This window comes from Zea mays, chromosome 4 (assembly GCF_902167145.1).
Source record: "Zea mays cultivar B73 chromosome 4, Zm-B73-REFERENCE-NAM-5.0, whole genome shotgun sequence".
Lineage (NCBI taxonomy): Eukaryota > Viridiplantae > Streptophyta > Magnoliopsida > Poales > Poaceae > Zea > Zea mays.
The window spans coordinates 235,901,396-235,929,148 of NC_050099.1; the positions used below are offsets into that span (position 1 = coordinate 235,901,396).

Sequence of the window (27,753 nt, forward strand, 5' to 3'; positions counted from 1 at the left end):
CATACTATCTGTCGGCAATGTTTTTGTTTTTGCCGACAAACATATCTTTGCCGTCGGACTTACTTTTGCCGACATATTCTTGTGTCGACGGCCTGTGTGTCGCTAAAAGTATATATACCGACAGATTGTCTGATGTTATTCCCTATGTGCAGTTTAAAAAAATAATCCATGCATACAAATATATGCTAATGAAACAAATAATAAACCGATTATGATGCACATTGCAGGACAACTTGAATAATATGTAGCTCAGAATATATGAAATTTGATTAGTAAAAGAAAGAGATCAATCTTTGACTTTGAATCCCAACATATATTTGTTTAGAACACGATTCATGTGATGAACATATAAAAATAATAGCATACACGAGTTTCCTAAATTTTTGAAGTGATCTTTCAGTTCTATTACATGCAAAAGTATAAATATATATCTAGCAAACTAAAATCTCTCCATCGGCTAGGTGTTACGCCAACAGCTAGCATGCATGCGAGTAATCATTTTTTTCGACACTTCAAGCAATCTGATCCTTGCTTCCAGCTCCTCTTCCTACAACATATTTTGATAATATGTCAAACTGAAAGTGCAATAAAGGTCTATAAATACATATATTTATGTAATGAATGCACATGATTACAAAGAAGGGAAAATATCCAATGCACATGATGGAGAGGTGCACATATCATAGTGTTTTTTTAGATATCAACCGAGTTCCTGAAGCTATTACAGATTTCATATTTCAGAAAATGTAACCAGAAAATAGCTATTATAGATTTCAAAAAATGTAACCGAGTTCCTGAACCTATTACAGATTCCTAGTATCAACATGGAAGTGACTGTGTGAGTGAATGATATGTGTACCGATTTCAGATTTCTGGTATCAACCGAGTTCCTGAAGCTATTACACATTTCAGATTTTAGAAAATGTAACCAGAAAATAGCTATTGCAGATTTCAGATTTCAGAAAATGTAACCGAGTTCTTGAAGCTATTTCAGAAAATGTAACCAGAAAATGTATCAACCGAGTGGCTTGTTTTCAGGAAATGAAAAGAGAGAACTAAACTGGACACAACCAGGAAATGAAAACCGAGTGGCTTGTTTTCAGATTTCTTATGACAGTCAATGGTTTGGTCACTGAACATGATGTACTGAACTAAACAGAACTGAGCTAAAGTGATGTACTGAAGAACTGGAGCAGGAGAAGGATTGCGAAAAACAGAAACATGACTTTGGGAGAAAAATAGCTGAGCGCAATGCCACCTAGGAGGTTTCCGAAAGCACCAGCAGAAGAGCCAAACATCCAAGCAAACAATTGAAGCTGACCTGATCTTGAGGAAGAGGCCACTTTCTTCCCAGACTCGGCTACAATGGCATCATTGGCAAACTCACAATATATGGAAGCACATGTTTCATAATTCATAGAATACAAAGAATTATCTATTTGCAGACACAATTACATATTAGAGACAAGAATTGTCTACAAAATCAGAGAATGATTCAGATGCACAGTTATGCAATAGTACCATTCACTATGTTTTAAATCCATCTCTACACTTATACACAACTATATATGAAAAAATATTTATCTGCTGCTGTAGAACCTTGGGTCAATGTTGATTTTTTGTTACGACTCATCTAAAAATACTGGACATTAGAAGCTTGTTCTATTAATTACATAAATAAAATACAAGGTTGTAGTATTACCTTGTTCGTTGGCCATGCAACGGGCATAAAAAGAGCATCCCCCATACTCTATACACCTAAGTATGGTCGTGGTAGAGTACTTTCCCTTTTTAGCACACGAGTCACAAAAACCTGTGTAAACTCCCTTCCAAGAGGAACATCTCCAACCTTAGTGGTTGGGTCGGTTGAGATAATATTTGCTATTGCAACAGGAACTTCTGATCTCATCATAGAATATAATATGACTTCTTTACCAACCTAATAAAATATGCGAAGTAAGATTACAAAGTTCAAATAATGAAACATAAATATGAAGTGATAGATGAGAAATTACATGATTATCATCTGCATTTGGAGGTGATCCATGATTTCTTTGAGGTACCATTGTTGCAATGTCTCACTTGTGACTTTGCTCTTCAATAGTATTAACATCTTCACGATTCCTTGGACGGGCCATAGTGCTTGCAACTCGCCTAGTAAGCTGCAAGTCATCTTCAACCATATTTGGTGAATGGTCATTACCATTGTAATCATGTGCCACCTCATCTGACCGATGCACCCTTGAGTTCTAAAGAAAAATAAAAAGGGAAAAAGTGTTAGTGAGATAAAGGAAACAAGCCTAATTAACAGGATAGATGGCGAACTACTCGATATATGCTACACTGGCTAAACATATGCAATATTATATCACCTGTCGAGAATTAGACCCATGTTGTGATGGGCTTTCTATATGTTGCACCCCTTGAGCTGCTACCATCATTTGATAAATTTGATCTATTTTTTCTTTCATTTGATTCATATCCTGTCTTAAGGCTCTAACCTCTTGCTCAGACTGACTGCGAGCTTGCAATGCCATTTGAAGCTTTGTTGATATTTTCATTTGAGTTCCAGGGGTGCCTACATGTTGTGGAGTTGGTCCTAAGCCTAAACCACAAATACAACCTCTTGGTTCTTTCTCTCCAAAAACATGTGCATATAAATCACCATCTTCAATACTTCTGTCCTTCAATTCTGGGTTCTCAGCAACAACTTCTTCAAATTTATTCTTAAGAGGACCACACATATATTATATTTTGTTCACTTATATTTTAATTATTACATAAATCAAAAATATGTGTGTACTCACAATGAATATTTCTGCTCTAGGTAGAGGCACAATATCCCCTTCTTTGTTCTTACGCGTGTGTGTTCTAACATATATTTCATCTCTTCTCGCAGGGCGTCCTTGTTGCTCGGCCTACAAGAAAAAATGATTTGGTCCAGTAATTGACTAGATTTTTCATAAATTAAACTAATGATTATACAAACTAGTGATTATAATGTTTTTACTAGTTCATGCCCCACACGAGCATAACTCTTGCTGCAAGCTGCATGCGACATAGTCAGCTTTGAACGGTTATCTTTACCTCTGTTTGTACGAACCTACAACATAAATATGAATCTATCAAAACAATAATACAAATTCATTCATACAATAGTTTAATAAAGGTTTATATCTCAAAAAAGCAATTCAAAACAAATCAGCATGTACCTCGGCTTCTGGAGACATCCAATAAGTTATCAACCACTCCTAATCAGATTCTTTCACCCTTTCATCCCTTTTAGCAATAAGCTCTTCAAAACTCAATGTTTCATCAAAATATTTGTCCTTTAGGTCAGCCTTAAACTCTCTCCACTTTTTTGCTGCAGATGTTATAACATAATCTATACCAGATTCATCCACTTCATAGTATTCCTTTTTCAACAAAAATGTAGTTGATTTCCAAATCTACTGACAATAGGCTAAGCCAAATTATCTCACTAAATCAGATTACCTTCACTTTTGTCCATAACTCAAACTTCTTTTTAGAATCAACTAGTCTCCAATCCTCACAAGAAACCAGGATATTTTTCCTCACCAAAGTTCCTATGAAATTACCAAACTCTTTGTTGTTCCTACCAACTGGTTGTCCATATTCATTAAGGGTAATGCAGATTTTAGGCCCACCACTACTTGAATATATGTTCTTCTTCAAGGTTGGGCCCCTTCCTTTCCTTATATTTTGATGCCCAATAGGTTGCTCTGCTTATTACAGGAGATAAAACAGATGAAAACCTTTCTAGATAACTATTCTCAAAATTGCTACAATAAATTTAAAGTTTGTTTGATTTTTACATTCATCATTGATGGGATTTTTAGTTTCTTCATTTTCAAAAGTACTATCCTCGTGGTTATCATCAACAATATCCCTTTCAGTCCTTGATCGCAAAGTAGGACCATTAGTTGAAGCTGCTAATGTCCTTGTCTACACTCAAAGAAATGAAAACATTACTAATCGTCAAGACATGAGGAGTACATGCCCGAGTAATAATGAGAGAATCAATAGATCTAGCATGCGAAATTGTATGTGCATGTTTAAACTAATTAAAGATCATCTAGATATTGGCGCTTTCTTTTTTGAAAATAGTTTTACAAAACAGAGATACCCAATATATTTGCCGATCGTTTTCACAAGCAACACAACACAAATTCAGACTTGGTCAAACTTAGAGTAGTTAGACTTATCACAAATTCAGACTTGGTTTCTCTGCCGATTGTAAGTGTTAATGATTTCTTTGCAGAATTGGTCAAACTTAGAGTAGTTGAACTTAGCACAAATTCAGATTCGTTATATTTCAATGACACGTATTTCTGAAGTTTCAGATTGGTTAATAACTGAATTTTAATTCAGTTCTGAAACCTGAATGGCAGCAAGTTGCCCAGTTTGGAGCTCTATGATAATTAATCTATGGAGATTTTGGTTAAGAGTTCTTGTGATACCCGGTTTGCAAAGAGGAGAAGTGGATGTTATTTTTTTTATTCTTTTTCCTCATTCGGGTGATGCGCTTTCGGAATTTGGAATTTGTGGAAAATATTCACCTGTAAGACAATAGAATTTCTTTGGTTAGTTGTTTGCGACGGGGTCGGGAGCTATCACATGGGCGAGTTGGGCCTTGAACCTTGATCCGGCCCATTAGTCTCCCCTAACCCTAGCCGCCCCCCCCTTTCCCCTTGGGATTTTTGCAGCCGCCCCCTTCCCCTCCCCTTCCTCTTGGACGTCACCCCTCCCCCCGCCCCTCTCCCATCTTCTTTCTCCTCAAACCTTTGCAGCCCTCACCACCCGAAACCCTAGCCCCCCCCCCCCCATTTCTCTTCCCCCCCCCCCCTCCAAGGTGCAGCCCTCCCGCGTGTTCTCCGTCGTGTGGCTACAATCTCAATTGGAGTTTAGAGGGAGGAAGAAGGAAGGAGGAAGGGAAGAACCCAAGGTGAATTCATGTTTAACTTTGGTTGTTTTTGTGCTGCAATCAATTGGATTATGCGTTTATCATTGCGAATCGGTAGAGGTGCTGTCCAGGAATTTTGTGAGTGGGTGGACAGCAGTAGTTCTAGGGATTTCTGAGAATTTTCGTTGGTTAATTAGTGGGAATCAGTGGGATAATCATGTAGAGCTTTGTCATACCTTTCCAACGAGTACTTATGCGCTCGATTCGGAGTTATAATTTAGGAGATATCATTGTTCGAATCCGGATATGTTGCTGTCCAAAAAAACAGATTTTTCAGGTGGGTGAACAGCAGTAGTATTAGCAGTTTCTGGGCATTTTTCGTGGGTAATTAGTGATAACCAGTATGATAATCATGTAGGGCTTTGTCTTATCTTTCCAATGAGTACTTATGCACTTGATTTGGAATTATATTTTAGAAGATATCGCTGTTTGAATCCGGATATGTCGCTGTCCAAAAGAGAAAAAACAGATTACAGGGTTTATCTTGTGAACTGTTTTGGGCTAATTAGATGTTGGAATTTTATTATAAATTGTATACAAAACTTGTGGGGAATTTGATGTAGATGCCTCTGCAGTTTTTGGTTGTCACCACTGCTGTCATAATTTTAAAGTTATGAAATTATTAAGCAGCGCCGCTCCAGTTTGGTGGGTGCGGGGAGCATTGTTACCCGTGGCGGGGTTTGAGATTGTGCGTAGGTGCGGCGTCATTTATGAGGCTTATTATGTGAAATTGGTGCACTAAGTTGTGTGTCAAAAACAGGTGGTGGACTTCCGGATCGTACTTAGGGATTTGCCCAAACTTTCGGTGAAGGCAAGTAAAACAGTGGTGGTTATTCCGTCTGTCGAATTAAGAGTCTTATACTTGATTATGTTTGTGCTATTTGTGTTCGTATTCATATTTCTAATTGAGTACCATCGTTGGAAAATATTCATGTTTTATTGATTACATATGTTGAGTTTGTGGTTTGATCATGTTACCCATGTGGTTTATTATGTGGAATGGGTGGAAGTATATGTCTAGCACATTTTGTTTGGGAAGAACTCATGTTGTTGACTTGCATAATGCATTCATCATCCATTGCATTGAAGTTTCGTCGCGATCTTATGGTCCGACCATACCGGTACAATGAGCATCATATGTTGCCCGAGAAGGGGTATGATGCAGCTTCATATTCTTAGAGACATGAAGGCAGAAGTCATTACTGCATCTGTAGCCATGTGCATTCATGGGAGAGGTGTGGAATCTGTTATGTGGATGTCGATTGTGTGGATCTTTACATTGTGATTCATCTTGGCATTAAGTAATCAGTTACTTGCTTACTTGCTGCAAATTAATATTCAAGAAGGAAGTTTTGAACTACGTGGTTGTTTAAGCACGGTTGGTTTACATTGTCCAATTGTTGTTTGCTCTGTTTACTTGCTGAGATGTGTCATCTCACTCTTGCATTGTCTGATGCAGGCACCTGATTTCTGCTTTGGGAAAGAAGGGATGTAGCAGCACGACCACTACACCTTTAATAAAGGAACCACTGCTTAATAATGTTGTTAATCAGGGAGGGTCAAGTCTAGAGAATTATTATGTTCTAGCCTTTCATGGTAGTTGAGCTGATTTTTTTGGGGTGGGCTAAGTTACCCATTTTTTTAATTGGTCATGAATGTGCTTTACTACTTTTGCATTTTGATTATACTACGTGAATTATCTGTCTTTTATATCTTGTATGAACTCTATGTCCCCCCCTTGTTATGCTTCTTTCAAGGGAGGTACTACCGGATTTTGCAATATTTTCTCTCTTTATTTCATTTATTGTGTTGCATAAGTTTAGTGGGAAGGGTATTTGGTAACATCCATTGTCTGGGATCAGTGGGGTTGTTACAGTTGGTATCAGAGGAATAGGCTGTAGGTCCTAGCAAGTGGAATAACAATAAATTGACACACTGCACATGTAGGATTGGTTTTCTGCTTTACTATTGATATGTTATGTTATTGTCTGTGCTAGTTTGACATTATCTGAAGTGATGCTATGCCAATCTTATTTACTTATTATTCTCATCCCTATGGCAGCAGCTATGCCGCCTCGTAGGGCTCGGGGTAGTCCGCAAGTTCCTAGTGGGGACTCGATGAGTCCGACAGCAATGTTAGCCGTGATACAGGCCATGCAGCAGGAGTTGGCCATTCTGAGGCAAGCTATTCATGTTGCCCCTGCGGGTGCTGCTCAGGGTGCTAGTGGAGGAGGAGTGCCCGAGGGCACTGTCCCTGCGGGTGCTGCTCTAGGTGGCGAGGCTGAGGTGCCTCTTCCAGTCAGTGGTCTTTCTCTGATGCAGTGGATGGGCATGAAGCTGGATGCTTTTGATGGCAGTGGTACTCCGGTCGAGGCGGCAGATTGGCTAACTTACATGGAGGATAAGATGAATGTCTTTGAGATTGTGTATGGTGATCGTGTTCACTTTGGCACACAGCTGCTGAAGGGAGAGGCTCAAATTTGGTGGAGAGGTGTGCAGGCAGCGCACTCCTCCTCACCAGGAGTCCTGACTTGGGATGTCTTCATCAGGAAGTTTGAAAGGAGGTTCTACCCGGTCACCTTCCTGGAGAAAATGAAGATTGATTTGCAGTCTTTCAAGCAAGAGAAGAAGTCTGTCACAAAGTATGAAGTGGGCTTCAACAAGAAGGTCCGCTTTGTCCCTCATGTGGCTTTTAATGAGATGGAGAAGGCGAGCCAGTTCCGTTAGGGCATGAAACCTTCTATCAGGCATGCCTTGGGAGCCTTTCCGTTGGTGGACTTCCGTACTACAGTGGAGCAGGCACTGGGTGTGGAGATGCAACACCAGTATACCATGGAGTCGTAGAGGTCTTCGGGTGTTGATCAGGCTCGTGGCCAGGACGCGAGGAGGGGCAACACTGGAGGTCTAGCCCACAAGAGGGGCAAGTCTCAGCATTAGCGCCACCATCCCTACCGTGGCAAATCTTCTGACTCGGGTACTTCGAGAGGAAGTACTCAGAGGTTTCGGGCTATTCCTAAGCCCGGGCTGGGGCTGGTGTGTTTCTGTTGTGGTGATGCGCATCGCCGTGCAGAGTCCCAGTGGAGTGGTAGGTGTTCAATCTGCAGTCAAGACTACAAGGATGTGGTGTGTAGGAGGAATCCCAATGGGAAGCTTAGATGGGAGCCAGTGACTTCCTCCTCTTCTCAGGGCACTGTCAACATGATGTCAAGCGCTGAGCAGCAACTTTCAGTTCCACTTCCTCCACAGCAGTTTTATGTGCCTGGGACTTCTCAGTTCGTGCCGATGCAGGGTTTTCCTCAGTATCTGGATGCGCCTACTCCTGCACCGACTACTCCTATGTCGTCTCAGTTTGGAGCTCCGCGTCTGCCTCACCCAGCGGCTTAGTGGGGTTCTTCTGTTAATTTCACTCCGGGAGCTTCCTCTTCTACGGGTATTTCTGGGGCTTATGTGCTACCCGCTGCGGATGGCAAAGAGCAAGGAGACATGGTGACAGGTACGATTTCAGTTGATTCGTTTGTGTCCCATGCTCTTTTTGACTCTTGCGCTAGCTATTCGTTTGTTTCAGAGGATTTTGTGTCGCGGGTTGGTCTTTCGGTGCAGAGGTTGGGTCACCCAATTTTGGTTAGTTCTGCTAATGGCTCCATTAGTAGCTATTCAATTTGTTAGGGGTGTTCCGTCATTCTTGCTGATGAGGTCTTTTCGGCCAATCTGGTTGTGATTTCCTTGGGGGCATTCGATGTTATCTTGGGTATGGATTGGTTATCTCAGTATCGCGCAGTTATATCCTATTTTTGGAAGACAGTGTTATTGTAGGCACCATTAGGTAGGGAGGTGGTATTCTTAGGAAGTTCCCCTAAGTTCACGTTATCCTTGTTAGCGCAATTGCTTCCGGATCGCCGGTCCAGGAAGTCGGGAATCTTTTTCTCCATGGTGGTGGAGGGTGAGGCTGCCTTGCGGGTGCAGGACATCCGGGTGGTGTGTGACTTTGCTGACGTGTTTCCGGCAGAGCTTCCAAGCATTCCTTCAGAGCGCGATGCAGCTTTTGAGATTAAGCTGATTCTGGGTATGCAGCCCATTCATAAGGCTCCGTATCGAATGGCCCCAAAGGAAATTGAAGCAGCAATTGGATGATTTGCTGGCTAAGGGTTTAATTAGGCCTAACAGGTCTCCATGGGCTTCCCCAGTATTGTTTGTTGAGAAGAAGGATAAAAGCAAGCGGCTATGTGTGGATTATCGTGTTTTGAATCAAGTGACTATCAAGAATAAATATCCACTCCCCCGTATTGAGGTTCTCTTTGAACAGTTGAGGGGTGCCTAGGTGTTCTCCAAAATTGATTTAAACTCTGGTTATCATCAACTGAGGATTCGTGAGGAGGATATTGAGAAGACCGCTTTTTGCACCAGGTATGGGAATAATGAGTTCATAGTCATGTCTTTTGGCTTAACTAATGCCCCTGCTAATTTTATGGAAGCAATGAATAGGATGTTGCATGAGTTCTTGGATGACTTTGTGGTCGTGTTCCTGGATGACATTCTGATTTATTCTAAGACCGAGGCTGAGCATGAGCAGCATCTCCGTCTCGTTCTGGGTGCCCTAAGGGAGAATCAGTTCTATGGCAAGTTGAAGAAGTGTGCATTTTGGCTGTCCGAAGTGGCTTTCCTAGGGCATGTGATTAATCAGCAGGGCATTGCGGTTGATCCCAAGAATCTTGCGGCTGTGGTGGAGTGGAAGAGACCCTCTAGTGTCTTTGAAATTCGAAGTTTCTTGGGGCTCGCTGGATATTATCGGTGTTTCGTACCAAATTTTTCCAGCATTGCTAAGCCCTTGACTAGACTCTTGGAGAAGGGTGTTGTCTTCATCTGATCCAGCGATTGCGAGGTCAATTATCAGACATTAAAGAGCAAGTTGGTGGACGCCCCTATCCTAGCTTTGCCTGAGAGCAGTAAGCGTTTCACAGTTTATACGAATGCTTCGCGTATTGGTCTTGGCTGTGTGTTGATGCAGGAAGGCAGAGTGATTGCTTATGGCTCAAGGCGGTTGAGGAAGCATGAGGGGAATTACCCAACTCATGATCTTGAATTGGCCGCAGTGGTTTTTGCTCTAAAGTCGTGGAGGCATTATCTTTATGGCGAGGCTTGTGACATTTACACCGATCATAAAAGTCTCAAGTATATTTTTACTCAGAAGGAGCTGAATTTTAAGCAGCGTCGGTGGCTCGAATTGATTAAAGATTATGATTTGTCTATTCATTATCACCTGGGGAAGGCAAATGTGGTGGCTGATGCCCTTAGCAGGTCCGGGGTTCCAAAAGTGGCCTTGCAGTTGATTGCTAATCTGGACCGTTTGGGGATCGCCTTGTGCTATGTCGGCACCGCTAGTGAGGAGACTCGTATGCTTACTCAATCTTCCCTCATGGAGAGAGTGCGTGCGGCTCAGCAGCAGGATCGTTTATTGCAGGAAGCTCAAAAGAGGGTTGGCGATGGTAAACCCCGGGAGTTCTCCATCGATGAGAATGATTTGGTTCGTTTCAGGGGTCGCCTTTGTGTGCCTCAGAAATCAGAGGTGAAGATGGATATATTGAGAGAAGCTCATAAAACGCCTTACACCATTCACCCTGGCGAAACCAAGATGTATCGAGATCTGAAGCAAAACTTCTGGTGGAAGCGGATGAAGGTTGACGTTTCTAAGTATGTGGCCGTCTGTAAAGTATGTCAGCGCGTGAAGGCCGAGCATAAGCGGCCTGCAGGTTTATTGAAGCCATTGGAAATTCCGGAGTGGAAATGGGAGGATATCACCATGGATTTTATGGTGGGTTTACCTCGTTCTCCTTGGGGCAGAGATGCTATATGGGTGGTAGTGGATCGCTTGACTAAGTCTGCGCATTTTATTCCCATGAAGACCACAAATTCAGCTTCAGATTTGGTCCCCTTGTATATGAAGGAAGTAATCAGGCTTCACGGGGTACCTAAGTCCATTGTTTCTGATCGAGACTCCAAATTTGTATCCAAATTCTGGGAGAGTCTTCATAGTGCATTGGGCACCAAGCTTTCTCTTAGTGTCGCTTTTCATCTTCAGACTGATGGTCAGTCGGAGCGAACGATCCAAACCTTGGAAGATATGTGCGCGCTTGTGTTCTGTCTTGGAAGGGTAGCTGGGAAGATCATCTTGCATTGCCAGAGTTTGCTTATAACAACAGCTACCAGGCTAGCATCAAGATGGCACCATTTGAGGTTTTGTATGGTAGGCGATGTGTCTCCCCTCTGTGCTGGGAGACCTTGGGAGAGAGATCCTGGTTGGTCCTGATTGGGTACAGCAGACTTCTAAAAAGGTTCGGGAAATTCGTCAGAATATTTTGGCCGCTCAGAGCCGTCAAAAGAGTTATGCTGATGTGAGGAGGCGGGATTTGGAATTTGCAGTGGGTGACCAAGTCCTTCTCAGGGTATCACCCACTAAAGGAGTTGTTCGGTTCGGTGTCTCCGGAAAGTTTAGCCCGAGATATATTGGACCGTTCACTATCTTGGCTCGGGTGGGCAGCTTGGCTTATCGCTTGCAATTGCCGGATTCCATGGCAGGGGTACACCCTGTTTTTCATGTCTCTATGCTGAGGAAGTTCTTGCGGGATCCGGACCATCAGATTGAGATGTAACCAATTGTGGTGCAGCAGGATCTGACCTTGGAGTGTCGTCCGGTGTGTATCTTGGAATCCTCAGAGCGTGTTTTGAGGAAGAGATCAATTAAGTATGTCAAGGTCTTATGGACTAATCAGTCTGAACGCGAGGCTACGTGGGAACTTGAGGAGCTCATGCGGCAGAAATATCCGGAACTTTTTGTTGTGGGTAAGTGTTGTTGATTCATTAAATTTTTCTCTTTTGTCGTTCCGATAGAAGCGTCAGAATTCGAGGTCGAATTCTTTTTAAGGGAGGTACAATGTGATACCCGGTTTGCAAAGAGGAGAAGTGGAGGTTATTCTTTTTGTTCTTTTTCCTCATTCGGGTGATGCACTTTGGGAATTTGGAATTTGCGGAAAATATTCACCTGTAAGGCAGTAGAATTTCTTTGATTAGTTGTTTGCGACGGGGTCGCGAGCTGTCACATGGGCGAGTTGGGCCTTGAACCTTGATCCAGCCCATTAGTCTCCCCTAACCCTAGCCACCCCACCTTTCCCCTTGGGATTTTTGCAGCCGCCCCCTTCCCCTCCCCTTCCTCTTGGACGTCACCCCTCCCCCTCTCCCATCTTCTTTCTCCTCAAACCTTTGCAGCCCTCACCACCCAAAACCTTAGCCCCCCCCATTTCTCTTCCCCCCTCCAAGGTGCAGCCCTCCACGTGTTCTCCGTCGTGTGGCTGCGATCTCAATTGGAGTTTGAAGGGAGGAAGAAAGAAGGAGGAAGGGTAGAACCCAAGGTGAATTCATGTTTAACTTTTGTTGTTTTTGTGCTGCAATCAATTGGATTATGCGTTTATCTTTGCGAATCGGTAGAGGTGCTGTCCAGGAATTTTGTGAGTGGGTGAACAGCAGTAGTTATAGGGATTTATGGGAATTTTCGTGGGTTAATTAGTGGGAATCAGTGGAATAATCATGTAGAGCTTTGTCATACCTTTCCAACGAGTACTTATGCGCTCGATTCGGAGTTATAATTTAGGAGATATCATTGTTTGAATCCGGATATGTTGCTGTCCAAAAAAAAACAGATTTTTCAGGTGGGTGAACAGCAGTAGTATTAGCAGTTTCTGGGAATTTGTTGTATGTAATTATTGATGACCAGTATGATAATCATGTAGGGCTTTGTCTTATCTTTCCAATGAGTACTTATGCGCTTGATTTGGAATTATATTTTAAAAGATATCGCTGTTTGAATCCGGGTATGTCGCTGTCCAAAAGAGAAAAAAACAGATTACAGGGTTTATCTTGTGGACTGTTTTGGGCTAATTAGATGTTGGAATTTTGTCACCACTGCTGTCATAATTTTAAAGTTATGAAATTATTAAGCAGCGCCGCTGCAGTTTGGTGGGTGCGGGGAGAATTGTTACCCGTGGCGGGGTTTGAGATTGTGCGTAGGTGCGGCGTCGTTTATGAGCCTTATTATGTGAAATTGGTGCACTAAGTTGTGTGTCAAAAACAGGTGGTGGACTTCCGGATCGTACTTAGGGATTTGCCCAAACTTCCGGTGAAGTCAAGTAAAACAGTGATGGTTATTTCGTCTGTCCAATGAAGAGTCTTATACTTGATTATGTTTGTGTTATTTGTGTTCGTATTCATATTTCTAATTGAGTATCATCGTTGGAAGATATTAATGTTTTATTGATTACATATGTTGAGTTTGTGGGTTGATCATGTTACCCATGTAGTCTATTTAGTGGAATGGTGTCACACCCGGATTTTAGGGGTCCAAAACCCGGGCGCAAACATAATCACCAGGTGTGCTGGGACCAAGTCTCACACATATGATGAATCATGGCACAGGATCGAATGTCACATCTTTACTATATAATAGGAGTTTTGTACAAAATAAATAAATAATTACATTATAAGGAGACAACGGTCCAGCAACCCAAAGTTGACTGGGAGACGACGGCCTAGACCTCTCACGAACACATCGCAGCATCCTCCATGTGTCATCCTACGGTACCTGTTCTTGACCTGTGGGGGGGGTGTGAGACAGCAAGAGTGAGCTCACATACGTTCATCGCTCAACAAGTTGTGGGGAATAAAGTGCATGAACTCGCCAAAGGTGGGAGCTCACGTGAAGTGTAAGGCTTACCAAAGAGGATGGTTAGAGCTGAGCATTGCTTTTAAAGTTGGTCAAAATTTTATTAGCAGTTACTAAGTATAAGTAAATACCAACCCAATTAAGTAGTAGAGCAAAAGTAACATCATCACCTGCGATGCAATGCATATGACAAATTGAATTTAGTTCCATAAATTAATCATCAGAGAGTCCTGAGCTGCTCATGACCGTGAGCTCGGCTAGTATACCAGTTTTACACTCTGCAGAGGTGGTACCCTTTACCCACAAGTCATGTTACCCGTCTGCCAAGGGATCGCGACTTCCCATACACCTCTACCGAGGAGGCGAGGCAGGGTAACACTACGAGGCCTTTACAAAGTTCCACTAGCTTCAGAAAACCCGCTACAGTTTATAGGAAGCTCCAATGCAGGAATCCCTTGCAGGACCGCCATCGCAGCAAAATCCTCCCGAGGGCCTCCCTACACTGACCACTCCCCTACTGCCCTTGCCCCTTTCGGGTAAGGTAGTCCTCCACTAGCTTTCCTAATTAATCAGCCAAGGGCGTCCATAAACCCTTGTGGTGGCACGTGTTTCTCAAGTTAAGCTCTATGTTCCAATTAACATTTAATGATCTTGTCATGAACATAAATAGAATAACAACATAATTGGAACATAGATGTAATGAAATATTAACCCAAAACCATATAAAGCAGTAGCAGAACTACCCAAGTGATTCAGGGGTAAACAAGGTATTCAGGATGAACAAACTAGGGTGACCTATTGGGTCCCATCAAAATTAACCTATGCAGATCATTATGATTAATCAGAACATGAGTAGGTAAAAAGAAGTGATCAAGGGCACAACTTGCCTGACACTTGAGATTCCAGGTACCAACTTGCTCTTCGGATGACACGTGTCCTCGCGCTAGTCGTAGCAATACAAACAAATATGGTATAGATAAAACTAACATCACACCAAGCATAAGTACAAACTGAATAATAATGATCTACGCGTTTCTACGAGACTAACGCAACTTGAACGGATCAAATCAGAGTTAAAACGGGGAAGATACGAATTTCCTAATGTTTTATGTATTTGATATGGATTTAATTAGGAAATAAATTTTAAGGTGGCTTTCGTGTCAAATTAGTGGCACTATTAGATAAACAATAATATTATAAAATTATAGGAACTGGAATGACTCAATTTGGAATTAGTATGAATTTTCTACGGATTAAACAAATTCTAGCCATTATTTTTATATTAAAAATCCATTTTCTATTTATTTCCCTGGATTTTCTATTTACTGGACTGGGCCTCAATTACTGGTAAGTTCAGGGGCTAACCCGCAAGATCTCCAAGACACAGCGCCATCCGCGCTGGACCGCGGGTTGAATCTCAATAAACCCAGGGCCCATATGCAAAACAGACCCGACGAAGGGGTATCAGCCAGATCTGGCCGTCCGATCCCCAACAGACGGTGCAGATTAGATTTGAATTTTTCAGAAAGGGTATGAAATATAAGGCCTTGGATCCAGATCTAACGGTCTGAGTTTTATGAAATCTAATCCAGATCCGAACCGCACGATTGCGATCCAACCGCCCGAATTCCGCGGGGTGAAGGTGTACGCAGAATTTAATCCACTCCCTCCGTTTAGAATCCTACGGCCCCGGCTTCTATAACATGTCTTCTAATCCTAACCAGTCATCGCGAGATCAAGGGCTCTGCGTTCGTCTTCTTCCTTTCGTCAACCCGGCAGTAGTTGCAAGTGCCAGGAAACCCAGCATGGTGAACGGTGAGCTAGCTACTCGTCGGTACGGGTCGACGTGCGAATATAACTCACGTACTGAGAAAGTAATGGTGGTTTGCAGGGGAGTTATCATACCGTGTTTCACGGCGCAAGTACAGTCGTCTAGAAGTCTGCAGCACGACGGCGATCCTTCAATGTCGACAACGAAGCACTCGCACAATCTTCAACGCTCGGCGAAGAGGCCCGGTCCGCTCCTCATCGCACGCACAGGAAGTACCTGGACGTCCAGTGCGTGACTTGTCGAACACCCTCTCGGCAACAACACTCACGTTCTCTCTCTTCATCCTTTGTTTCTCTCGGCGGCTGTGAATATGACGGCGCACGCCCGGTGCTTTTCTCCAGGGCGACCGAGACGGCAACTGCCAGGACCAAGAGATTTATGGGGGCGCGCAGGGCGGTAGCGCCGGAAATCCGGTTCTCCGTTTTGGTCGGCGCCCACATCCCGGAAATACGCGTATGCGTATTCGCAGTGGCCCAGCCGTCAGGGACAGTGAAAGGTATACGGATGAGGTCACCTGTGACGCCCGGCCGACGTCACCCACGCAGGAAACTATTCTTTATTCGGCTGGAGCGGTCCTCGGCGGGAGAATAGCTGCAGGAGGAAGCCACCTGGGCCGGCTGTTACGGGGAGGTGGTTACGGCATGCATGGATTTGTTACGGGGAGGAAGACGCGGTTGACATCAGAGCCTATAAACTAGTTACCCGCGCAGAGCTTCGTACGTGATTCTATCGTCCACATGTCGGTGACTACGTAGAAGTAGACGTGTGCATGGAAATACGGCTGCATGTGTTGCTTGCTTGATGTCACACTTGTGTCATGCTGACCTCATGTGCGGCAAGAGGATTAAATAAAAGAAAAGAAGAGATGTGGGCTACGGAATACCTTGGGCTGGGTGGGAGGTGATCTGGCCCAAGCGCAGGATTGCTCCTCTTTTTTTTCTATTTTAAATTTCTTGTTTTAGTTTCCTTCACATTTTCAGATTCCTATTTCAAATTCAAAATTGATTCAACTTCAATTTTGCCAGTACAAAAGCTAATACTAATGTGACCTCTACCATTTTCAGTATTATTATTTATTTTTTTCCTTGTTGTTTATTTAGGGAAGGAATAAATAGCTTCATTAAATTCCCCTTTCTTATTTTATATTTATATCTTCGTTTATACTTTGAGGTCAAAATTATGTGTTTAATAAAGTACCTCCCACAAAGTCATCAGTAAGAGATGCACTTTTCATTATTTATTTATTGGTTGCTTAATTAATTTAGTACCATTAATTGATTATGAGAAGAAAATATCCAAATGTATTTTCCAAGGGATTCAACAATTCTCAAAACACTATGATAAATATATTTGTTTATTTATTTATTTATTTATTTTATACCCAATTTTAGGGCCTTACAAATCCTACCACCTTAAAAATAATCTCGTCCTCGAGATTTGTACGGACATGGATGTAAAAGAAAACTTTTTTATAGTTTAGCTTTTAACTTCTAAGAAGTGTCATGTTATTTAGAAAGTGGTTATGAAAGCATGGGTATATATATGTATGGTCACCTTATTGTGTAGGATGAAAGATAGGTTAGGGCAAGCATAGCCTAGGGTGAGAAGGTTTATAGTGGGAAAGAATTCTGTGTTGAGTGGTAAAGCATTAGAAGATTGAGTTTGACTTCTCTCCTTCCTTGACGAGGTTGATCTTTTCTTCTCCAGTCTTGGTCTCCTTGATTCGAGGTTAGTGTATATCATCGGAGTTGGGGCATATGGTCGAAGTAGTTATGGGTGAGATGGACTACATGTTGTAGGTCAAAATCTTGTTTGATGTTTGGTAGGCACAGATAGATTATGCAATCCATCATGACTCTATTGGTTGGGTTAGATCTATTAGGATGACATAAAATCTTTTCAAGATAAGATGAATCCTCTAAGGTAATAGAGTATATTTTTAAGATAAGATGGATCTATTAAGCTTACTATATTTTAGTGGGGGATAATCTAAGTTGCCTAGTTTTTGTATCAACATTTTTTTATTTACTATATGTATATATAGATGTAATTGTGGACATTACTCCACAACTCATCGCACTCAATCAAAGATCCAAATCAGACAAGCATCATAAGAACAAACATTCAAGTTCATAGATATCTATATAACAGAAAATAATTTTGTTTTTGTTCCTAAGAGTAGGTCACCTATTCCTAAAGTCACTTTAAGAACAGGATTTCAAAGTGTGAAACCCACATTTGTCTTTAGAATGAAAAGGTAAGAATAATCAGAGTGAAGCGGAATTAGATGAGAAAAGATTAAGATGAGTTTAGAAAGAGTCAGAGTAGCAGAGGTAAGGTTAATCAGAGTAGAACAGTAGAAGGTGAAACAGGATCAAGATAAGTATAGAAAGAATCAGAGTAAGGTAAGTAGACAATGGTTGTCCATTTCTATCTAGGTTTCGTCCTACAGTCAACATTCCTCTGATACCACTTCTGTCACACCCGGATTTTAGGGGTCCAAAACCCGGGCGCGAACATAATCACCAGGTGTGCTGGGACCAAGTCTCACACATATGATGAATCATGGCACAGGATCGAATGTCACATCTTTACTATATAATAGGAGTTTTGTACAAAATAAATAAATAATTACATTATAAGGAGACAACGGTCCAGCAACCCAAAGTTGACTGGGAGACGACGGCCTAGACCTCTCACGAACACATCGCAGCATCCTCCATGTGTCATCCTACGGTACCTGTTCTTGACCTGTGGGGGGGGTGTGAGACAGCAAGAGTGAGCTCACATACGTTCATCGCTCAACAAGTTGTGGGGAATAAAGTGCATGAACTCGCCAAAGGTGGGAGCTCACGTGAAGTGTAAGGCTTACCAAAGAGGATGGTTAGAGCTGAGCATTGCTTTTAAAGTTGGTCAAAATTTTATTAGCAGTTACTAAGTATAAGTAAATACCAACCCAATTAAGTAGTAGAGCAAAAGTAACATCATCACCTGCGATGCAATGCATATGACAAATTGAATTTAGTTCCATAAATTAATCATCAGAGAGTCCTGAGCTGCTCATGACCGTGAGCTCGGCTAGTATACCAGTTTTACACTCTGCAGAGGTGGTACCCTTTACCCACAAGTCATGTTACCCGTCTGCCAAGGGATCGCGACTTCCCATACACCTCTACCGAGGAGGCGAGGCAGGGTAACACTACGAGGCCTTTACAAAGTTCCACTAGCTTCAGAAAACCCGCTACAGTTTATAGGAAGCTCCAATGCAGGAATCCCTTGCAGGACCGCCATCGCAGCAAAATCCTCCCGAGGGCCTCCCTACACTGACCACTCCCCTACTGCCCTTGCCCCTTTCGGGTAAGGTAGTCCTCCACTAGCTTTCCTAATTAATCAGCCAAGGGCGTCCATAAACCCTTGTGGTGGCACGTGTTTCTCAAGTTAAGCTCTATGTTCCAATTAACATTTAATGATCTTGTCATGAACATAAATAGAATAACAACATAATTGGAACATAGATGTAATGAAATATTAACCCAAAACCATATAAAGCAGTAGCAGAACTACCCAAGTGATTCAGGGGTAAACAAGGTATTCAGGATGAACAAACTAGGGTGACCTATTGGGTCCCATCAAAATTAACCTATGCAGATCATTATGATTAATCAGAACATGAGTAGGTAAAAAGAAGTGATCAAGGGCACAACTTGCCTGACACTTGAGATTCCAGGTACCAACTTGCTCTTCGGATGACACGTGTCCTCGCGCTAGTCGTAGCAATACAAACAAATATGGTATAGATAAAACTAACATCACACCAAGCATAAGTACAAACTGAATAATAATGATCTACGCGTTTCTACGAGACTAACGCAACTTGAACGGATCAAATCAGAGTTAAAACGGGGAAGATACGAATTTCCTAATGTTTTATGTATTTGATATGGATTTAATTAGGAAATAAATTTTAAGGTGGCTTTCGTGTCAAATTAGTGGCACTATTAGATAAACAATAATATTATAAAATTATAGGAACTGGAATGACTCAATTTGGAATTAGTATGAATTTTCTACGGATTAAACAAATTCTAGCCATTATTTTTATATTAAAAATCCATTTTCTATTTATTTCCCTGGATTTTCTATTTACTGGACTGGGCCTCAATTACTGGTAAGTTCAGGGGCTAACCCGCAAGATCTCCAAGACACAGCGCCATCCGCGCTGGACCGCGGGTTGAATCTCAATAAACCCAGGGCCCATATGCAAAACAGACCCGACGAAGGGGTATCAGCCAGATCTGGCCGTCCGATCCCCAACAGACGGTGCAGATTAGATTTGAATTTTTCAGAAAGGGTATGAAATATAAGGCCTTGGATCCAGATCTAACGGTCTGAGTTTTATGAAATCTAATCCAGATCCGAACCGCACGATTGCGATCCAACCGCCCGAATTCCGCGGGGTGAAGGTGTACGCAGAATTTAATCCACTCCCTCCGTTTAGAATCCTACGGCCCCGGCTTCTATAACATGTCTTCTAATCCTAACCAGTCATCGCGAGATCAAGGGCTCTGCGTTCGTCTTCTTCCTTTCGTCAACCCGGCAGTAGTTGCAAGTGCCAGGAAACCCAGCATGGTGAACGGTGAGCTAGCTACTCGTCGGTACGGGTCGACGTGCGAATATAACTCACGTACTGAGAAAGTAATGGTGGTTTGCAGGGGAGTTATCATACCGTGTTTCACGGCGCAAGTACAGTCGTCTAGAAGTCTGCAGCATGACGGCGATCCTTCAATGTCGACAACGAAGCACTCGCACAATCTTCAACGCTCGGCGAAGAGGCCCGGTCCGCTCCTCATCGCACGCACAGGAAGTACCTGGACATCCAGTGCGTGACTTGTCGAACACCCTCTCGGCAACAACACTCACGTTCTCTCTCTTCATCCTTTGTTTCTCTCGGCGGCTGTGAATATGACGGCGCACGCCCGGTGCTTTTCTCCAGGGCGACCGAGACGGCAACTGCCAGGACCAAGAGATTTATGGGGGCGCGCAGGGCGGTAGCGCCGGAAATCCGGTTCTCCGTTTTGGTCGGCGCCCACATCCCGGAAATACGCGTATGCGTATTCGCAGTGGCCCAGCCGTCAGGGACAGTGAAAGGTATACGGATGAGGTCACCTGTGACGCCCGGCCGACGTCACCCACGCAGGAAACTATTCTTTATTCGGCTGGAGCGGTCCTCGGCGGGAGAATAGCTGCAGGAGGAAGCCACCTGGGCCGGCTGTTACGGGGAGGTGGTTACGGCATGCATGGATTTGTTACGGGGAGGAAGACGCGGTTGACATCAGAGCCTATAAACTAGTTACCCGCGCAGAGCTTCGTACGTGATTCTATCGTCCACATGTCGGTGACTACGTAGAAGTAGACGTGTGCATGGAAATACGGCTGCATGTGTTGCTTGCTTGATGTCACACTTGTGTCATGCTGACCTCATGTGCGGCAAGAGGATTAAATAAAAGAAAAGAAGAGATGTGGGCTACGGAATACCTTGGGCTGGGTGGGAGGTGATCTGGCCCAAGCGCAGGATTGCTCCTCTTTTTTTTCTATTTTAAATTTCTTGTTTTAGTTTCCTTCACATTTTCAGATTCCTATTTCAAATTCAAAATTGATTCAACTTCAATTTTGCCAGTACAAAAGCTAATACTAATGTGACCTCTACCATTTTCAGTATTATTATTTATTTTTTTTCCTTGTTGTTTATTTAGGGAAGGAATAAATAGCTTCATTAAATTCCCCTTTCTTATTTTATATTTATATCTTCGTTTATACTTTGAGGTCAAAATTATGTGTTTAATAAAGTACCTCCCACAAAGTCATCAGTAAGAGATGCACTTTTCATTATTTATTTATTGGTTGCTTAATTAATTTAGTACCATTAATTGATTATGAGAAGAAAATATCCAAATGTATTTTCCAAGGGATTCAACAATTCTCAAAACACTATGATAAATATATTTATTTATTTATTTATTTATTTATTTTATACCCAATTTTAGGGCCTTACAAATGGGTGGAAGTATATGTCTAGCACATTTTGTTTGGGAAGAACTCATGTTGTTGACTTGCATAATGCATTCATCATCCATTGCATTGAAGTTTCGTCGCGATCTTATGGTCCGACCGTACCGGTACAATGAGCATCATATATTGCCCGAGAAGGGGTATGATGCAGCTTCATATCCTTAGAGATATGAAGGCAGAAGTCATTACTGCATCTGTAGCCATGTGCATTCATGGGAGAGGTGTGGAATCTGTTATGTGGATGTCGATTGTGTGGATCTTTACATTGTGATTCATCTTGGCATTAAGTAATCAGTTACTTGCTTACTTGCTGCAAATTAATATTCAAGAAGGAAGTTTTGAACTACATGGTTGTTTAAGCACGGTTGGTTTACATTGTCCAATTGTTGTTTGCTCTACTTACTTGCTGAGATGTGTCATCTCACTCTTGCATTGTCTGATGCAGGCACCTGATTTCTGCTTTGGGAAAGAAGGGATGTAGCAGCACGGCCACTACACCTTTAATAAAGGAACCACTGCTTAATAATGTTGTTAATCAGGGAGGGTCAAGTCTAGGGAATTATTATGTTCTAGCCTTTCATGGTAGTTGAGCTGATTTTTTTTGGGGTGGGCTGAGTTACCCATTTTTTTTAATTGGTCATGAATGTGCTTTACTACTTTTGCATTTTGATTATACTACGTGAATTATCTGTCTTTTATATCCTGTATGAACGCTATGTTCCCCCCTTGTTATGCTTCTTTCAAGGGAGGTGCTGCCGGATTTTGCAATATTTTCTCTCTTTATTTAATTTCTTGTGTTGCATAAGTTTAGTGGGAAGGGTATTTGGTAACATCCATTGTGTGGGATCAGTGGGGGTGTTACAGTTCTGTAGTAAAGTCAAAGTCCATATGAAGTGGAACAATGTTTATGCAAAGGGTTGACTTGTTACTGTGTAGAATTTGGAGAAAAAGGAGTGACAAAAACCTCTATCAGACTCAGTGTGATGCTGTTTCAGATTTCTGAAACTGAATTTTTAGTGACATTGGTTGTAGTTTGGGGCATTGTAACTTTTGATCCTTTCATTTTTGGTCTTGGACTACTACAACAAACTAATAGAGCTATAGTTGGAGAATGCTTTTGGTTGAAAGGGATGAGTTTGTTGCCATGGTGATTTGTGCAATAACAATGCTTGAATAGGGAGGTGGAGATGGGTTTGTACCATCAATTGCTACAAAATCAATATCGTAGTGACAATTATCTGTAATATGAACCTATCCATTAGCTTGCTGCAGAATCTCCCTAGGGTCTCCTGAGGATGCCTGAGACTGTGGCAAAATTTCAGGTGAGTTTTGTACCTCCTTTCAACAGTTGCAACATATGTACACTTTTGTAAACACATTTAATTCAGTGAAATAACTACTATAATTTTGATAAAATTTTGAGACCTCGTTGATAACAATGTTCAAATTTAAATCCATTCCTTACGAAAGTAAGAAATCAAGACAGGAAACTGCATGGAACACAACCTGGGGGCTCCCAGCACCTAGAACCTCTAAATGCTAGTGCAGTTCATGATGTTTCAGGAGTTGCTGCAGTTAATCAATCAGGGCCACTTACTGGGGCATGTTCGGAGACTAAGAAGGCATTGAGTACCGCACTAGCACCTGTCCCATGCAACCACAAACCACGGGTCTGAAGGCAAATCAGCCAGAAAACGCAGATCCCAAGGTAATGCAACAAGAAACCATGGATCCCAAACATGCTAGAGTTTGATCAATATGTTGCTTCTCAAGGAGGGCATTTAAACACGGATGATCTGAATAAAAGCAACAGCTGCAAATAGCGTGATGAACTAAATTATTGGTTTCTAATGCATGTCATTTGGTTTATTCTTTATTTTCCCATTTTGCTACAAAATTCTCAGTCCAAAACCACAAGAATTTGCTGCACCAAGACTCTAAACTGATCACTAACGCTGAAATTCAGTCTCTGCCAGATACTATTTTGAGTATGAAAATTCAGACTACACTAATTGCGTTGAACTTCTTCAGTTCGACTGCAGAGCCAAATTCATCTTTCTTTTGCTCCCATTTTTTATAGGGACAGAGCTACCTCCTTACATCAAACTTGCACACTAATATATGTTCTTCAACTCTGCTTATAAAGATATGGCTTAATTGTGATACCCCAATTTTCTGAAACGAAGTTAAACTTCCTTTTCTCTTTTCTTTCATGTTCTGTGGCATTAGGGTTTGGAGTTTCAGGAGGCATTCCTCAGAAAACAGTAGATCTTTTGGCATTTTTTCCGCTGGGTTTGGGAGCTCAAAGGGGAGAGCGAGTTTGGGCCATTGATCTCAATCCGGTGGATGGGAGCCCCCCCTCTCCTTCTCCCCAATTGGTTGCAGCCGCCCCCTCCCTCTCTTGCTCTCCTCCCCATTGGCAGCCGCCCCCTACCCTCTCCATGGCTCCCTCCTCCCTCTAGATCCCCCCACACAGCAAGGATCGAGAAGAGGAGGAGCACGTTGAATTGAAGAGGAAGAGAGGATCAAGGAGATGTTCTTCTCCATCTCTTCTTGAAGATTTTCTTGGGGAAAACCCTAGGTATGGATGAAATTCTTGTTCCTCCCTGTAATTATGTGCTTTTGGAGGTTGTGGATCATGGGGATTAAAGGATTAGAGGTTGGATTAGATGTGGGGTTAGGTTTTGATCTCGAATTTAGTTTTCTGTGGAATGGTAGATTTGACAGTTTCTGTTCATGCCAGTTTTCGGTGGTCTTAGTGGCCTCAAAAAAATGAAAGGTCTATATATGAGTCGTAGATAATTTGTAGATCCTTCCGTCGCCGCGAAGAACGCCTCAATCGGACATCAGATCAGAAAGTTATTGCAGTTTTACTATAGCAGTTTTTCAGTCTCATAATTCTGTGCAGAATCTCTTCTCTCAACAGAATCAAACTGTGGGTTGGTAAAAGAAGTTGTATATAATTTCATAAGCTATCCAGATTGTTAAAGAGTGCATTCATATGATTTGTGAAACTCCAGTTATGTTTGTTTTACTGTGGTTGTTCCTGTTTGCCTGACAAAAATGAGCGGGTCTGTTCACTGGTGGGTTTGATCTAGTAAATGGCCGAATTGGCTCTTCCAACTATGGAGATTTTTGTAGAGGGATAAAAGTTCTTACTGCCAGCAGAATTTCATAATTTTTTATTCAGTTGTTTGAGAGATATCGAATTTTGAAGTTAACTATGATGCTGTCTAAAACAGATTTAGTCAGTTATCTTGTCAGATGTTTTAGAACTTATAGATGGCAGAATTTAATTATCCATTGAATACCGAAGTTGTATAGTATTTTGTGTAGATACTCCTAGAGTATTTGTTTGATGTCACCACTATTTTAATTTTAAAGATACAAAATTAACAAACAGCGCTACTGTTGTGTGGCATGTGGTTCAGGGTGGGAGTCTTTCCACTGGGTCTTGGTGTCAAGTGTAGGAGTGTTTTGTTGATTGTTGGCAAATGTTTGTGAAATATTTGTACTAAGTTTTATGCCCTCTAGCAGGTGGCTACACTCCAGATCACGACTAGTACATTTTTCTTCTTCGATGAAGGCAAGTGAATGTAGCGGTGGTTGCTTCCGTTCTGACCTGTTATTTCTATTACCTACACTCTAATATTCAGAAGTATCGGATTCTTTCATAATTGGACTCTATGGTGATGCTTTACTTGCTTGCATTATACTAATGCTCAATCATATATTGATGATGATTATGATTCGAGTATGACTCATGAGATTAATTCACACCCCTGAAGGTAAATGAAGTATTATTTGAGGTTGGTATTGTAACTGAAGGTAAATGAAGTATTATTTGAGGTTGTATTGTATGTGTAGGAAGTGAAGTATATTGATAAATGTGGCATGCCATACACATTGCATGATTCACTTGCATCTGAAGTTGGGTCGTGACCTATGGTCCAACCGTACCGGTACAACTTAGCATCGTACGTTGCCCGAGGAGTGGTACGATGCGGCTTCATACCCTTAGAGGTATGAAGGCAGATGACATACGCATTGCATTCATATGCATTCATTGAAGTGATATTTGCAGATGATGTGGTTTTATACCTTCAGAGTTATGAAGACAGAGTACCTACACTTTGCATTCCTATGCATACATTGAAGTGATATTTGCAGGTTTTGTTGACACAGGGAAGTGTTATAGAACCTATTGTGGTTGTTCGAGGAAATGAGATGGTATTGGTTATATTGGGACTACTGAGTTCTATATCTACAAGTATTTCTAATCTTAATTGTGATTCTTTTAAAATGTTGATTAATTCAATTTGTGGTTTAAATATCTCGTCAAAACAATTCGCTTGTTGAGATGTTTCATCTCACTCTTGCATTACTCAATGCAGGTGCTTGTTGCTCATCCAAGGAAGTGGGAAGTAGCAGCACATCCACCTTCACTCTCATAATAACGCTTCTAAGGCGCGGTCATGATTTAATTAGAAGCTTCTTGTCAAAGGATGTTTGTTTCTAACTAGTTGTGCGCACTGGTTAATTTAGTTCATGTCGTTATGGTTGTCTTCCCATTGCTAGCAGATTATTAATGTCGATTATGTTTTCTTATCATGATATCTATTTATACTTTGTTGCTTCCCCGTTTATGAAATTTTCAAAGGAGATGCTGTTGAAATTTTATATACGAATGATAGAGGTGTAGTTTAGTAGCATTCTGGGGTGTTTGTGGATCCCGGGGTGTTACAGTTTTAATCCGTTATTGCATTGCATTGCATGCAGTAATTAATCTAGAGAAAACTTTCTTTCTCCTCGAATCTTTTTTGCCAACCACATCATGTTTCCATCCGTGCAGTCCAAAGACTTGATCACCATGGACGACATCGTATCACCATCGTCGTGCTGCGATGAAGTAGCAGTGCTTGTAGGAGAAGCAGGACAACGACCAGTTCTGACTGTTGAGCTTATATTGATGATGTGACGTTTTCATTATGCTAGCTATACCATAATAGTAGCTCAGGGGATGTAGTTCAGATGGTAGAACGCTGGCTTAGCATGCGAGAGGCACGGGGATCGATACCCCACATCTCCAAAATCATGTTTTTTTAATCTTCCATTAAGTTTTTAATCCGTCATTGCGTTGCATTGCATGCATTGATTAATCTAGAGAAATCTTTCTTTCTCCTCGAATCTTTTTCGTGAACCACGTCATGTTTCCATCCGTGCAGTCCAGAGACTTGATCGCCATGGACGACATCGTATCGCCATTGCCGTGCTGTGATGAAGTAGCAGTGCTTGTAAGAGGAGCAGGACAACGACCCATTCTGACTGTTGAGCTTATATTGATGATGTGACGTTTTCATTATGCTAGCTATAGCATAATAGTACCTCAAGGGATGTAGTTCAGATGGTAGAACGCTCTCTTAGCATGCGAGAGGCACGGGGATCAATACCCTGCATCTCCAAAATCATGTTTTTTAATCTTCCATTAAGTTTTTAATCCGTCATTGCATTGCATTGCATGCAGTAATTAATCTAGAGAAAACTTTCTTTCTCCTCGAATCTTTTTTGCCAACCATGTCATGTTTCCATCCGTGCAGTCCAGAGACTTGATCGCCACGTACGACATCGTATCGCCATCGCCGTGCTGCGATGAAGTAGCAGTGCTTGTAATAGGAGCCGAACAACGGCCCGTTCTGACTGTTGAGCTTATATTGATGATGTGACATTTTCATTATGCTGGCTATAGCATAATAGTAGCTCAGGGGATGTAGTTCAGATGGTAGAACGCTCGCTTAGCATGCGAGAGGCACGGGGATCGATACCCCGCATCTCCAAAATCATGTTTTTTTAATCTTCCATTAAGTTTTTAATCTGTGATTGCAATGCATTGCATGCAGTAATTAATCTAGAGGAAACTTTCTTTCTCCTCGAATCTTTTTCGCCAACCACGTCATGTTTCCATCCGTGTAGTCTAGAGACTTGATCGCCATGGACGACATCGTATCGCCATCGTCGTGCTGCGATGAAGTAGCAATGCTTGTAAGAGGAGCAGAACAACAACCCGTTCTGAGTGTTGAGCTTATATTGATGATGTGACATTTTCATTATGTTGGTGTAACACCCTGAATTTGGGGGTATAAAATTTCTTCTCTAAATGCC

General features: G+C 42.0%; 1 protein-coding gene and 1 non-coding gene across 10 annotated transcripts; one reads left to right on the plus strand and one right to left on the minus strand.

Moving 5' to 3' along the window:
- Positions 1-273: 273 nt before the first annotated feature.
- Positions 274-4,664, minus strand: LOC103654752 (uncharacterized). 9 transcript variants are annotated; one of them, XR_004857976.1, is made up of 8 exons: positions 3,496-4,664; positions 3,213-3,416; positions 3,011-3,103; positions 2,808-2,918; positions 2,373-2,726; positions 2,016-2,249; positions 1,703-1,939; positions 274-547 (listed from the first exon to the last, which is right to left on the minus strand). XR_004857976.1 is itself a non-coding variant. In XM_020552887.2 (6 exons), the coding sequence occupies exons 1-5, from the start codon at positions 3,228-3,230 to the stop codon at positions 2,079-2,081; spliced, it is 747 nt and encodes a 248-aa protein (XP_020408476.1). In that variant the 5' UTR covers positions 3,231-4,664; the 3' UTR covers positions 274-1,939; positions 2,016-2,078. The 9 variants fall into 9 exon arrangements, 1 of the variants encoding a protein (XP_020408476.1); XR_002269335.2 differs by adding an exon at positions 1,322-1,360 and having other exon boundaries at positions 2,808-3,103; XR_002269330.2 differs by having other exon boundaries at positions 274-1,939; positions 3,088-3,103.
- Positions 4,665-27,355: 22,691 nt separating this feature from the next.
- TRNAA-AGC (transfer RNA alanine (anticodon AGC)) lies at positions 27,356-27,428 on the plus strand. The gene has a single exon. It is a non-coding gene; the product is annotated as a tRNA-Ala (tRNA).
- Positions 27,429-27,753: the final 325 nt, after the last annotated feature.

Bases quoted from the DNA above. Each gene is read 5' to 3' on its own strand.
- LOC103654752 (XM_020552887.2), bottom strand. The intron at 2,919-3,010 runs GTAAAAACATTA...TTTTTCTTGTAG, and splicing joins CTCGTGTGGGGCATGAACTA to GCCGAGCAACAAGGACGCCC. The intron at 2,250-2,372 runs GTGATATAATAT...ATTTTTCTTTAG, and splicing joins ATGGGTCTAATTCTCGACAG to AACTCAAGGGTGCATCGGTC.